The following is a 14,880-nucleotide window of genomic DNA, read 5'->3' as shown; positions in this document are numbered from 1 at the left end:
CATCCGAATCTGCATAAATGTGTCCTGCTCCCCACTGCCCTGAGCATTCTGTCCCCAGACTGCTGCAGGGATTAGCAACTGGGGAAAGCATTTTCCTAAAAAAACAGATGAGGCAGCAATGAGCTGGGATTATAAGGCTTCCAGAACTTCATGACCTTTGATCACTAAATTAATATTTTTCTGTTTTACTTAGAGTGAATGTAGCAGTTTCAACAGACTCTTTCTCATAATCATAATTACAAATAAAAAAAATATTTTGATCTTTCTTGAATACTAATTTTCCATTTTAAAGGTGCCACAATAGATCTATTTTCCTTGACACTTGAAAAAAAAAATTGCTTCAAGGCTACAGCTGAGAGCTCTTTCACTATGATTTTCAGACACAATTTAGGGAATAGAAGAACAAAGAAAACTTATGACAGAGAACTGTTTGTACCTTAAAATTTAGAATATACCAAAAACTCAGATTACAATGAAAGCATATGTGCAATTAAAAAAAAAAATTGCTTTCATTGTTTCCAAATTTCAAATCTATGTGCATTGTGGTGAACTCGAAAATAACCCCATAGTAACATGGGGCTATTATACTAATAAAAGTGGCATGGCAATTTTTGTTTCCCAGTTTCTGATTGCTATATATTATTTAATAATTAGGTTACATGATGTCACTAATAATATATTTACTTCCAGTAGTAAAACAGATTGATTTACATTGTTTGTTTTTGTTGATGTAGTTTTTTAATGTTTGAAAAATATTAGAAGATACATATTTTAGTCAATTTCATTTGAGCTCAGGAAATTCCTAGTAAAACAGTGTAGATCTTACTATGTTTATAATAAATTATTATTATCATTTATAATATGTAATTATTATTATATATAATAATTCTAATAATTTCTAGTAAAAACAGAAAAAGGAACCAACAGGAAATGTTACAAATCAACTAGTCCATGTTTTAGCACCGTGTTTTCTCCCCTAGAAGGGGAGAAAGAAGGCTAAGTAATTTTTATTTTCCTCACAGGTATTTCTGAAATATCTCTATTAGTATTGATAATTTATGATTATTAACTCCTTCACATTGTCAGTCTCATGCTGTCTACAGGACACCTCAGTAGGCTCTAAAGAATCATAAACCAGCAGCCATCTGCCACATGAATAGACTGAAAGCTTCTGGGACCAGTTGCCCATTTCCATGCTGCTGTGCTTGGAGGCACTGCAGCAGAACAGATGTGGACAGCAGTTTGCTCAGTAACCTGGTTAAAGTATCCAGTGTTAGCTGAGGGACATAGTGAAGGAGCCTGGAGGACTAAAAAACCTTTTCAAGTTAAAAATGATCCTCACAGGCTGTCTCTCAATCCTTCTTGTTGATAACCTCATATTGTCTTATGTCCTGCAAACTGCCCAGGCCAAACATTTAAAAATCTATTTTGATTTCTGTTTTCCTTGTTTTTCCCCTTGACTGCAGCCTCAGGTAGTTTGCCCTGGTTGATGCCATGCCTGGAGTGCTGTGTTCAGTTCTGAGGTCTCCAGCTGAAGAAAGACAAGGAACTACTGGAGAGGGTCCAGTAGAGTGCTATGAATTTGATTAGGGGTCTGGAGCAACTCACTGATGAGGAAAGGCTGAGAGAGCTTGGGCTGTTTAGCCTGGAGAAGGAAAGACTGAGAAGGGCTCTTATCAATGTCTATCAGTATCTGAAGAAAGGGTATTAAGATGATGGAGCCAGATACTTCCCAGTGGTGCCAAGCAGTAGGATGAGGGCAACAGGCAGAAAATGATGCACAAAAAGTTCCAAAAGAACAGGAGGAAGAACTTTAAGTTTGACAGAGAGTCCAGAGAACAGACTGCACAGGAGAGGTTGTGGAGTCCCTTCCTCTGGAGATATAAACCGTCCTTGATGCAATCCTGTGCAGTCTGCTCTAGGTGAACCTGCTTTAGCAGGAGGGTTGGACTGGGTGATCTCCAGAGGTACCTTCCAACCCCAACCATTCTGTGATCAAGTAATTCTGTAACAGCCACTTAATCATCTTCTACCTTTTCTAGATCTTCCTAATTTCTTTAATGAACTCTATTTTCCCCCTCCATTTTGTATTTCATTGATCACAATTCTTCTGCAGAAAACAGTAAATAGCCTACAACAACAAGACTGAAGCCAGAAACACATTGATAGACTTTCCAAGAAAAAAAAAGAACTCTGCAGTAGATATGTTTCCTGAGGACCTCCTTTCATGGCCATGGCTGGTTGCAAGTGATACTGTTTTGTGTATACTTTTTCAGTCTCTAGGTAAACTGTATCTACTTTTGTTAGCTTTTCAGGGATTCACAATTGCTCAAGTTATATGATTGAACAAGATTCACATACCACTTGATTTGCAATTTTAGTTATATCTATACTGCATGTTTCACTGAAGTGTTGAAATACAGAATAAATTGGACTAGCTCAAGGAGCTGACATTTCTGGCAGACATGTCCTTGTGGCTGTAGTACGCCCAACTTCATTACTGCACATCACCTGCCTACTACCTGCAAATTCCCCATGTACTCAGCTCACATCCCTCTGTAGATCAGGGACCTTTATAACCCTCTCCAGCTACCCTTGTTTCATGCCACCCATTTATTTCCTTTCCTTCAAAGATTTACTCCTGTATGATCCCTTCCAATTTTTTTGGTTTTTTTTCCCTACTGTAGGAAATAAATTATTCAGAGTGTCAACATACTTGAACGAGAACTGAGATGGAGGTAGTTATAATGAAATGCTAATAACTGCCAGGAAAATTACAGAGTTGTTCTCAGCTGCTTGGGCTGCCAGGCAGCTGCCAGGAGCACTATGTTTTTCCCCTACTCTTCACTTACTGATTTTTCACCAAAATAGGGCGTTGTCCTTCAGTTCTGAACTTTCAGAAAACATTCCAGCACTGATTGGATATGTCATTCAAAAGTAATAACATAATGGACAAAGAAACAGAGGAATGTTTTTCTGTTGAAATAAGGGCTTTTGATGCAGGCTTAGGATGTGCTTCAACATTATACTTAACAGTTGCCACATCCCTCTGTTGTGCCAATGCAACTCTATGGAGAGGCTATGCTATAAATGAGACTGATTCCATTAGCATTGATTATTTCTCTGAGCTGGCTTGCAGTGCATACTCTTGGAAAGTGTAACCAGTAAAATTCACCACTCCCACCACTCTAGCAGAGGGGCAGAAAGGCATAGCAGTTCTGCAAAGGAATTCTTACAAGAATATTAGTCCTAGAGAAATTGTTTAGAAGCACAACTTTAATTAAAGACCACTGATGCTATTAAAATCTTCCTGTCCCCCACCTGCCTGCTACCACCTCTTAGCTAAGGTTAACATGCCACAGGTACTGAAGGATGGTTTAACATACACTCAAGTATCACCTGTGGGAGTAGTGACCACTGTAAGAAGAAAACCAGTCCAAGCTGCTTTGACACTTTGTGAGGTGAAATATGGTCTTATGAGCTGTGATTCATGAGTAAAGATGGCACAGCAAGTGAGGCAATGGTGTATGCAAAATGAGGTTTGATTCATGGTTAACTCAGCATGTGTGTACCAGGGGCAGAACAGACAGGTAATCCAGCAGGAGTGAAGCCTCCAGACCTTGATTAGCTCAGCCAGATTTCAATACATGTACTGCTGTAGGGGTAGGCTCCTACCTGAGCACCTGCTTCACATGCAGTCTCTCTGAAGCTGTATAGTGTTGTTTTTTCTGTTTTGAGCCACATAACTCCACTGCAGATTAAATTCACGGGATTTCAAATATCCAGGAGGAATATGTAACTCAAGAGGCCTATCAAAGGCTTTCCTTTAAAACTCAAATCAGAGGCCTTAGTAAAAGATTATTCATTATCTACATCAAAGCCATGCCCACAGGCACTGCTTACTGCACTTTTCCCTGACAAAAACGAGCTCAACTCCTTTGCAGATCACCCATATGCCAACATGTCAGCCTGCAAACATTCTATTAACTCACCTTAACAGGGCATTTTCTGCATGCCACAAGCAACCCCAAAAGGACTCGGAGCTGCTGGAGATGGCTTTTCTCTATGATCTGGAGAAGGAAGAAGCACTCTGGGCATGCAGAACATCAAGGGTGTTCCTGGATGCCAGGAACTACTCTTACATCTGAAATGGTGAAATTGAGAACCTAAGCAAAACCTTGCTCTAAACTAAGCCAGAAAATGTGGACCTTTATTAAGCAGAGTAGGAACAAGTGTTTGCCAGCACTGGGTTTTGCCCTACACAACCATTGTCAGTTATAACAACACAAACCAAACCTTGGAGCTGGGGCTGGTTGAGGCAGTGGCACATCTCAGAGGTTCACAATGCTCCGGGCCAGAGCCCGCCATGCCCAAGCTCCTCACGGCAGGGGCTCACACACACCCGGGGAATGGCGGGGCCACTCCACCCTGGGAGCAGATTGTGTCGAGTGCTGCGTGCAGCTCTGGGCCCCTCAGTTCAGGAAGGACATTGAGGTGCTGGAGAGAGTCCAGAGAAAGGCAATGGAGCTGGTGAAAGGTCTGGAGGACAAATCCTATGAGGAACAGCTGAGGGACCCAGGGGTGTTTAGCCCGGAGAAAAGGAAGCTCAGGGATGACCTTATCGCTCCCTACAGCTGTCTGGAAGGATGCTGTAGCCAGATGGGAATTGGCGCCTCCTCCCAGATAAAAATGGAGAGAACATGAAGATATAGACTCAAGCTGTGACAGAGGATGTTCTGGACGTTACAAGAAATTTCTTCACGTAAAGGGTGATTAGAAATGGAATTGACTTCCCAGGGAGGTGGTGCAAGCATCGTCCCTGGGGGTGTTTAGGTAACTACTGCACGAGGAACTCAGTGCCATGGTATAGTTGACATGGTGCTGTTCGGTCACAGGCTGGACTGGATGACCTCGGAGGCCTTCTCCAACCCCACCCATCGCACATCTCTGGGACTCCATCACACAGCCCCCGCCCTTCCTCCGCCTCACGGGGACACCGGGGAAACCCCGCCCCGCAGGGCACGTGACCTCCACCGCCCTCAGCGCTACGGTCTGGCCCCGCCCCGCGCTCGCGCCAAACGCTCGCGCATGCGCCAGGGAACCCGGAAGCGCCTGGTGGAGCCGGGGCGGGAGGCGCTGCCGGAGGCGCTGCGTGCGCGGCGCTCCCGCGGCCCGGCCGGCCCGGGGTGGGCGCGGAGCGGGCGCGGAGCCTCAGGGCGCTGTGCAGGGCCAGGTAAAGGGGCCCTGAGGGGGCGCGGGGCCGCGGGAGGGACGTGCGAGGATGTGTCCCGAAGGTACGGGCACGGGGTTCCCGGGTTTGTGGAGGGGTCCGGGTGAAGCCGCGGCGGTGACGGGACGGGGAAGGGTCTCATCAGGACGAGGGGGGTTCGGGAAAGGATGTGGGGAGGGATGGGAGTGATAGCAGACCTTAACGTAACCTCAGCTCGGTTCACGAAGGATGTTGGTTTCTTGGAGTTCAGGCTGGCAAGAAACTGGCTGGGTTGTCTTGTACACGGTGCTGAGACCGATGAGGTGCATCTAAGGCGATATTTTAGTGTGGGCTTTTATCAGTCAGAAATTACCCTTTTCTCATGTTTTCAAAGTTTATCCTTCTGATGAGGCCAGAAAGGAGTTTTCCTGTCACTTAAATGCTGTGAAAAGCATGGTGGACTGCTCGATCACCTTTTCTGTCTGTTTCTTCGTTTGTTTGGTTGGCTTTTCTTTTGAATGAATCAGTTACTAGTTAATATATATATACATATATATATATATGAATATATATATATATACACAGATATGTATGTGAGTATACATATATATATATATGTGTAAATATAAAAATTCAAAAATGAAAATAGATGTGCTTGCATCTTTCTATATGTTTTATCTTTATGTGTAACTATATGAACCTTTGACTATAAATGATGTTTAGAATTACTTTCATACATTCAAACAACGGGAGTGTTGCATTATTGAAAATTAGACTGGAGATATATAACTAACATCTCAATTTTTTGTTCCCTTTTTCTAGTGCTTGACCTGTAATACAGAGATCTTCCAGAATGCTGGAGTCCTATGTAACTCCTATTTTGATGAGTTATGTGAATCGCTACATAAAGAACTTGAAGCCTTCAGATCTGCAGTTGTCACTCTGGGGAGGAGATGTTGTGCTTAGTAAACTTGAATTAAAGTTGGATGTACTTGAACAGGTATGTTAGGTTTATAGCAGTTACAGCCCATGTCTTTGATTTAAAAGAAGTTGGCTGAATTATTTTAGCTTGGTCTGCCCAGCTAAGTAATAGCTTAGTTCTTGCTGATTTTCTTCTTATTCAAGTATTTTTTCCCCCTGCATTTAGTTATTCTTGCTTTAATTTCATGCCATTTGTTTAGCAATGAATGGTAATTCTTTACACATTCTGTAAGTTATGGAGTGTGAAGATAGGCTTTTTTGTGGACATGTTTGTTCTTTCAGTAACTATTGTTTTACAGTATGAACATTAATTGAATTGCTTTTCCAGTTATATTTACTAATTACATATAGTAACTAAGTTGAAAGGTCACAAAGTGGGATCTCTTTTTAATTATGCATACTAAACCCACTTGTGCTCTTGGTATTGTTTTCTGACTCCAGATTTCATCGTTCCAGTTGTATCTAAACTTAAGAATAATTGAGGAATAGATTTGATCATCTGGTTTGTGTGGATTAAATCAGAGACTCAGTAAAACTTAGCCTTAAAACAAGGAGCTTGACCAAGTAAAACACTAGATACAGAATTTGGAGCCTGCTGTCAATGTGAACTGGTAAAGCTTTAGCACAGGGATGGTTTCCTTTTATACTTACCTGAGTTGTTAACTTGAGTGTGTGAGACTGATAATGCTGCTTTCTGTTGTGCATGGAGTAGCAGGGCTTAGCTGGAGTCCTGTGGCCAAATGTAGTCCAACCAAGTTAAAGAACTGAGAGAAATGCAGCAAAGAATGGGGAATTTAGACAATACATCCCTTGAAAGAAGAATAAAATATACAGGTTATGTGTTTTTAATATTGACAAAAATAAGGTGAGGCAAGAGAGGGAAAGAATTATTTGGATCTGAGAAGAAGCATTGAATAAATTGCATGTTGGGAGACTTAGGTTAGATGTAAAATGAAATCTCATTTATGTGTTGGATTATGAGGTATTGGAATACGCTGGAGTGACTGCATGTCTCTATTGGGAGTGCCTTTTAAAATGTGAAAGAAATTAACATACGGTTAATTAGGACTCTTGATCCTGTTCTGGAAGAGGAGACAGTCTTGCAACAGATCTTGTCCTGTTTTCTGTGCTTTTTAAAGAACATTACATGTCTTACTTCAAGTGTTTCACTGTCTCAGTATTTTCTCTCAAGTCTATTAATTGGTACATCTTGTCCATACAGCTGATGTTCTGTAGCTGATGTGTTCCCCTGTCAGCCTTTTAAAATATATATGTACAAAGAAGGGTTGATCAAAAAGGAGTTCTGGAGGTCATCTAGTCCAATCTCCTGTTCTGAGCAGGGCTATTGCCAGCATTATGTCAGACCAACTTGTGTTTTCCTTCAGCTGAGTCTTGAAATCTCCTGTCTTGTGAGAAGCTCCTCTCTGGGTAAGCTGCTTCAGTGCTCTCCTGTGTGGAGAGGAAGTTTGTCCTAATAACAAATGATGATTTGGGTTGATGGTGTTCCCTTTCTAGTAGTTGCAGTTTGCTGCTAGGTGACCCCTTGCTTCATCTTTGTCTGCCTATGAACTGTGTTCCTAAATATCCAGCCCAACCTGATAATGTCATCTCTTTTGTAAGGGCAAATATTGCCATATGTACCTGTGCTCATGACTTACCAGTTTGAATGGGAATGTGAATATGTGATGGATGCAAAATTTAGCTCAGATTCATTATTATAACATTATTTGTCTGGGTGTTTGTGAAATGTAGTTATCTTCATTTGGCTCTTATTCTTCTGAACTTGTCTGGACCTGTTTTCCTTTTAGTTTTTTTTTTTTTGTGGAGGAGATGCTGTTTATTTCTGCTCAGCAAAACTCTTTGAGTGAGCAGTATGTAGTAATGCAAAGTCCCAAAGCCCTTGCAGCTGGCAGGAGCTCCCTTGAAAAATTAGTCTCTAAAAATTACCAGTATATATCATTTTAGTTGTGTTCTCTTCCTGGATGGATTCATGATACCCAAAGTTAGTCCTCTTAACTGCTCTGCTCTTGTAACACTGTTCTATCCTGGGCTGTGATCCCCATCCTGATTCCCTGCTCCTTATCTGACATGAACACAGCTTTAATTTCATGCTTCAGGTTCTTAGATATAAGTCCACCTCTCCTGGATCTATTTCTCTAGAGCTTTAAACATTTTCAGAGAATTAGATCTGTGGAGTTATACCTGGCTTTTTGGGAATGTTAGCATTCTAACTACCTGGACAAAGCACTTTATAACAGATTTGTGAACAACTGTGTCCTTCCTGCTCCATGTGCTTTAGCTGATCTTGGTGCTCCCATGTCATGTTGTGCTGTTACGAGCCACCAAACAGAATCCCAAAGGGCAGATGAGAAAAAGCATAAACTGCTGTTTGTTCTATAGAAGATTTTAATTTATTTTTGTGACCAAGTTGGAACCAATACCTCTTGAAATCAGATGAAATACAGTTGTTAACATAGAAAATTTGCTGTATGTGAAGGGAATGTTCCAACGAAACCTGAAAATACTTTGCATTTTTTTTTACATATATTTATGTAAGTTTTATGGTTTCATTAAACTAAGCTGAATGTCACTGTAATAACTCTTAGGCTCTGTCCTTCTTTCTATCTCTTTTTTGTACAAACCAGTTCTGTAGTGGAAGTCAAGTATTAGTTCTTGAATCTTCTAGGTACAGTGTAGCTTTTGCATATAATTGTGTCACTCTCTGAGTAGCCAGTTGATTGATTTTATAATAATTATCTTTAGTTGAAGATTAAATCTAATAAAATTTTGACATTTTTTCCTATCCTGAATGATTCAATTACTAGAAGACTAAACATTCCAAGAAATTTTCCATTTGTAAATAATAAGCACATTGTACAAAACTAGTTCAAGAAAGTAATTTGTAATAAAATGTTGAAACTAATACTTTAAATTTGTTAAATAATGTTTTTAGGAAAAGTGTTTCAAGCATTTTTGTCAAGTTTTATGTGAAGTCCCCATAGTACCAGAGGTAACAAAACTACTGCTGAACTTGGTAACTAGCTTGTGTGTAGTTTATCTGTTTATGTAGTGGTGCCAAAAAGATAATGTACATCGTGATCTCTTCTTGCTGCTTGTGTATATTGCCATAATTAGATTTTAGCTGTTTTGCAAATGCAGAAGGGAAAGATTAAGTAGTCTTCGGAAGACTTGATCTAAAGATTATTGAATTTTGTTATAGTGTGGATCTTTCCTATCCAATCTAGGCAAGGAAGTTGTACAGAAAGAAACATGAAAAATTCTAATGTACTTAAAATAATTTTAAGGAAATAGGAGCATTGAAATATCCTTATTTTAGATCTCTGTTACATGCCACTGGGTTACTTATGAAATACAGGCTTGACTGTGAAGAAGATATATTTGAGTTAAAAATGATGTGGAGAACAGCTACTTGCCTATCACCCTAACTTTTAGAGTAGTCTTGTGTTTTATAGCAAGGAGAGATGTTGGGCAAAGGGGAATTACTCTCATTTAGTCTGCAGTCTTACATGTTAGTCAGTTATTTAAGGGTCAAGCCCAGAATTTTGGTTTTAGTCATATATTTTTGTGAAAGATTCATATGATTAAATGTAAAATCTAAAATGCGAAGTCTAATCAGTTATGGGTATAGAAGAAATAATATGGATTTTAAGCAGTACTTAATGAAAGGAGAAAGATTGCGTAGGAAACGGAGGAATAAAAATGTTTTTTGTTATGTTGTGTTATGAACAAGTTACTTAATTTGGTACACATTTGTATTGTCTACTGAACAGAGTAGAGTTCTCTGCATTGCTTTATTCTAATTGCCCTAGCTGTAACTAGGACAATGGGTTTCCTTAATGTCAGATGACATTTGTATCTAAATTTCCTTTGAAAAATAACTATCTTCTAAATATGTTGTACATTTGCTTTTATCACCTTTATTTTGAAATAATTCTTACTTCTGTTTATTTCAATATCTTGCAGTTAACTAGACAAAAGTGTCAAATCCATCCAGCAAATAGTAGAAAAACAGCTTTTCTAGAATGCCTTTTGAAGTAAATACAAGTCAGGATCTAAGTAGACATTGTGGTATTGATGAGTGACAAGAACTTGCACATCTACAAGTCCAGAATTTATTTCTATTATTGTTAACAGTAGTAGTTTGCTGCCTTGATCTCTGAAGGCATTGTCTCTTACATTTTAATGTATTTTTAGATTGCATGTTTTTTTTATAATTTATTTCTGTGCAACACTTCATGTGTGTCTCAAATCCTCCCCCCCCCCAAAAAAAAATGCTCTGGGACAAAAGACACTACTTAATTTATTGTATGATTAGTCATGTAGAAAGATCTATAGCTAAACAGCCTGATATTTGCTTTTCAGTGTCTTAACTGTCTGGATGAAAATGTTGTTTGTGTCGCTTGTGAGCCTAGGGCTGAATTTTTAGGAGAGGCTTTTGGCTAAAATCCTGAAGTGTAGTAGCAAATGAGATGAAGAAAATACACTTTGTAAAAACAAATTAACAATTTTCTTTGAACTTGTAATGAGAAAGTCTGAAACTGTCAACTCTTAGGATGAGGACTTGAAATTAGATGTGACTTTGTGTAAGCATGGCTGAAGAAGGAGTTGAGATTTTTTAGTATGAGATGGGTGTGGTTTTTTTTAAACTTAATTGATCAGTGCTCATTAAGGCCCAAAAACTAATTTACAAACTGAAAGCTGTACTTGGCAAAAAAAAATAGAGCTATAATTTTGTGTAGTTTCCTCTTCTGAAGATTTTTTTCAGAAAACATACAATTTTTTTCAGTGAACATACAATACTCTTAGCTCCTGGATACAGGATAAACTTTTTATAGTACCAGTAGAAAGATTTAGGAGGTATCAGCTGCAGAATGGGGGAAGCTCCTCTTAGCAGCTGCTGTTGCTGTGATGGTGTAGGTATTGGTAAGAATAGTTGACTTGCCTCTAGGCATCCCAAAGACTGTCAAGATGCAAACCTGTCATAGGTGTAAATGGTGGTTATTTCAACTCTGAACTTAAGATATGGTAACTACTTAAGGAAATAAAACTTTCTGAGGGGGCTTTCAAAACATCTCACTAAGATTTGATTATATATTAATTATTCATGAATTTATCATGATATGTATTTATGTATTTATTTCAATATATGTAGGCAAAAAATTACATGAGCTAGCTTCACAGAAATATTGTATAGGCATACTTTAAGACTTTATAATACATATCAAGTAGTAAATTCAAAATGCCTTTATCTCCAGATTTTATTAATGTAGAAGTTCTGTACAGCAGGGATAGTTCTGGGTCAAGCAGTTCAGGAAACAAGGCTTTCTGGATCCACTGATAGATGTTTGTCTGAAATTCCCTAGCAACTTGCCTGCTTGATTTCTGAGTTTCATGGACCTTCTCTGTGTAACATCTATTCATTCATGGGAATTCAGAGTTGAATGAAATGTATGTACCTAAGCTGAGCCAAGGGGCAAAGGTGCTTAAGCCCTGGCTTGCCAGGATAATTCTGGAGTCCTGAACAAAGGCTTGTGTTCCTGAGTTTACCAAAATACAGCCAAGAACCTGTGTGTGCTGGTCAGCAGCAGGCTCAGAAGGAGTCAGCAGTGCACCCTGGCAGCCCAGAGGACAAACCCCTTCCTGGGGTGCATCAAACTCAGCATCACCAGCCGGTCACAGAGGTGACTGTCCCATTGCACAGCCTCAGTGCGGCCTCGCCTTGAGCTCTGTGTGCTGCTCTGGGCCCCACAGCTGAAGAGTGAGGGTAAAGGATGAGAATGTGTCCAGAGGAAGGCAACAAAGGTGATGAAAGGGCTGGAGGCAATGTCCTGCTTGAAGGGACTGAGGACTTTGGATTTGTTTCATTTGGAGAAAAGGGAGCTGACGGAAGGGGGTGACCTCACAGCTCTCTACAGCTTCCTGAGGAGGGGACATGGAGAGGGAGGTGCGGAGCTCTTCCCCCTGGTATTCAGGGATAGGATAGGTGGGAATGGTTCAGAGCTGTACCAGGGGAGGCTTAGACTGGACATTAGGAAGCATTTCCTTACTGAGGGTGGTCAAACACTGGAACTGGCTTCCTACAGGAGGTGGATGTCCCAAGCCTGTCAGTGTGTAAGAGACATTTGGAGAATGCCCTTATAATAACATATTTTGCCTTCTAGTCAGCCCTGACTTGGTCAGGAAGTTGGACTATGTGGTCACTGTAAGTTGGCTTCCCTGCATCTAAGAGACTTAGCTTCACTTACTTCTCAGCCTGAGAACGTACTACACCTGTAGTTCCCAGCATCTAAGATGATGATGAAAGCACCAGGCTATAAACAGCTTGAAGATGGGTTGTTTTTTCTCCATAAAAGCTTTAAAACTTGGTAATAAAATATCAGAATGCGAGACTAGAAAGGTGAAAAGATGAAGCATCCCTGAAACCTGAGCATAAGAATACCTAGTATCGAGAATGCTTACTTAAAATTCTAACATGTCAAATATTGCTTCTTTATTTTACAGTAGGCAATTGTTTTCGTTATTCCAAATCTTGACTGCTATTCGTGAGACTGCTTTCTAGCCTTCTGTTGGTTAAGTGACCCTTCTGTTGGTTAAGTGTTGAACTAATTTTTTGCAGAACACCTGTAGCTACTGGGAAATTGCAACACTTTGTATTGTATGTACACCAATTTACTTAATTGGGTCCTTTTAATCTAAACTTTGGCACCCTATTTCCTTCTGAATTGCTGCAAGCAGCAGCTGGTTCGCTGAGGCTGTCCTGCAGAGTTGTAATCTGTGCTGGATGGAGTGCCCAGGCATTTGTTAGAAGCTCTGGACTGATTTGTACAAGTTTTGAAAACAGTGAGACATCTCCATTAGACCTTGCTGTGCAGGAGTCTGGTTTTGCCAATGAAAAATGTAATGACTTCATATTTACTATGCAGTTAGATGTGAAAGGGGCAACAATGGGCCAGTCTTAAGAGAACTGAGCTCTTAAGACTCTTAAGCACTAAAATACTTTGAAAGAAATTGCCTTGCTGTGGCATTGTCAATGTTTAATTCCAAATTTGTGCTCTTCACAGTAATACTGGTTGGATATCAGTGTAAGTATTTATCTTCACGTTGTTTCTTTCTACTTGTACCTTGAATAGCAAAACATTTTGAAGTAGCTTCATGTGAGAGAGAGGTGGTTTTAAGCTATGTTTTATTATCAAGGACATGGTAATCCAAATCCTGCAAGTGATTTTAAAGGCAAATGCCAAGTCTTGAGGCGCACTGCTGATTAGGGGAGGGAGAATAACTTTTGACTTGTTTTGTGATAGAACTTCACTATTTTGAGTAAATGTGTCTGGAATTTTGATGTTTCAGTAGTTAATTCTGTGCTCTTTGTTGTTGTTAGGAGCTGAAACTGCCATTTACTTTTTTAAGTGGGCATATTCATGAGCTTCGGATTCATGTGCCATGGACGAAACTGGGATCAGAGCCAGTTGTCATCACTATCAATACAATGGAATGCATCTTGAAGTTAAAGGATGGGGCTCAGGTAAGAAATGTGATGAATGCTTTTCCAGCATTGTGAGCTTGAGAATAAGAGCTTCTATAGGTCCCCTTCTTGAAAGTCTTCTGAGGAATCTGGCATGTGAAGTTGGGACATTTTATTCTTTGAGAGGTTAATATTTTTCTTTTTTTAATGGCTAATATCTTCCTTTATGCTTATTTTTAAACTCTTTATTCACTGTAGCTATGTTCTTGCAGATGTGAAAGCAAGTTAATAGTGCTCTATCCAGTTTTTCCTATGACCAGGGAAGAAATGGATTTAAAGAACCATATAGCATGCTTGAGTGTACTTGGAAGAGTTCTTGTATGTAAGGGTCTTCAGGATTTTTTATTTTAGTTGCATACAAGAATTTGTGCGTTAGGCATTTTCATGGGCTCAGGTAAGGTTTCCTTCTGACATAATGAAGCTGAAATATGCAGTGCCTCAATTTTTGTCATATGTCTGACTTAGTTAACCAAAAGTACTTGGTTATGTTAATGTTGAACTTGTGGGATTTTTTTAATCAGCATGGTATTTTAATTCTAGAGAGGCTTACAAGTTTGTTTTACTTGGTTTTTTTTAAAGCCTTGTTCATATTTTGATTTCAACAGCGCTTCACTTACAATAAGGATCATGCAAACAAAAATTAGTTTGTGAAAAACTGTTTGGTAGGATGCTTGATGAGCTGTTAACTTTTAACACCAATAACTAGACAAGGCAGCAAGAACATGGGAAAACACTTTCCTCTCGTTTGATATTTCTTGATACATTGGTAGATTGATACAAGACCTAAGAGGCTTTTTTGCTGAAGTAGAAATCTCTAGTCCTAGCCACCCACAGAGAACATGCTTGCATTCTGTAGTTAATCTGTGTGTATATGTAGATGTGCATAAACACCAGCAGCCAGATATTAAGTACTTTTCCAATGTTAAGGTAAGCTTTTGAGACCAGATGTTCCATGAGAAGTGTGTTTTTGGAAGCAGCAAATTGCAACTAATTATGAGTTGCAGAAAAAGATTTGCAGCCCATGACTTTGTGCAACCCAGATCTAATATTTGATATTGGACCTTGCAGATGGCTACTGCTGAAATGATCAGGTTTCCTACTTTCGTGGTATTTGAAACTTAAATTTTGTGGTGCATACATCAAAAGG

The 14,880-nt window shown here is 39.6% G+C and overlaps 1 protein-coding gene across 5 annotated transcripts in view; it reads left to right on the top strand.

The window, feature by feature from the left end:
- Window positions 1-5,123: 5,123 nt before the first annotated feature.
- Window positions 5,124-14,880, top strand: part of VPS13B (vacuolar protein sorting 13 homolog B) — a 423,329-nt gene continuing 413,572 nt past the window's right edge. For 4 of the 5 annotated variants that reach the window (XM_088065985.1, XM_088066031.1, XM_088066072.1 and 1 more), the window contains exons 1-3: window positions 5,124-5,233; window positions 6,032-6,209; window positions 13,590-13,733. In XM_088065985.1, the coding sequence (XP_087922111.1) occupies window positions 6,063-6,209; window positions 13,590-13,733 (291 nt within the window). In that variant the 5' untranslated portion in view covers window positions 5,124-5,233; window positions 6,032-6,062. Of the gene's footprint in view, window positions 5,295-6,031; window positions 6,210-13,589; window positions 13,734-14,880 lie in introns of all 5 variants that reach the window. The other variant, XM_014254983.2, reaches the window with a different exon arrangement.

Source organism: Pseudopodoces humilis, chromosome 1, assembly GCF_049639895.1.
Source record: "Pseudopodoces humilis isolate 2021_Gansu_Grassland_sample_001 chromosome 1, ASM4963989v1, whole genome shotgun sequence".
Lineage (NCBI taxonomy): Eukaryota > Metazoa > Chordata > Aves > Passeriformes > Paridae > Pseudopodoces > Pseudopodoces humilis.
This window is presented reverse-complemented; position numbering and strand designations above follow the sequence as displayed.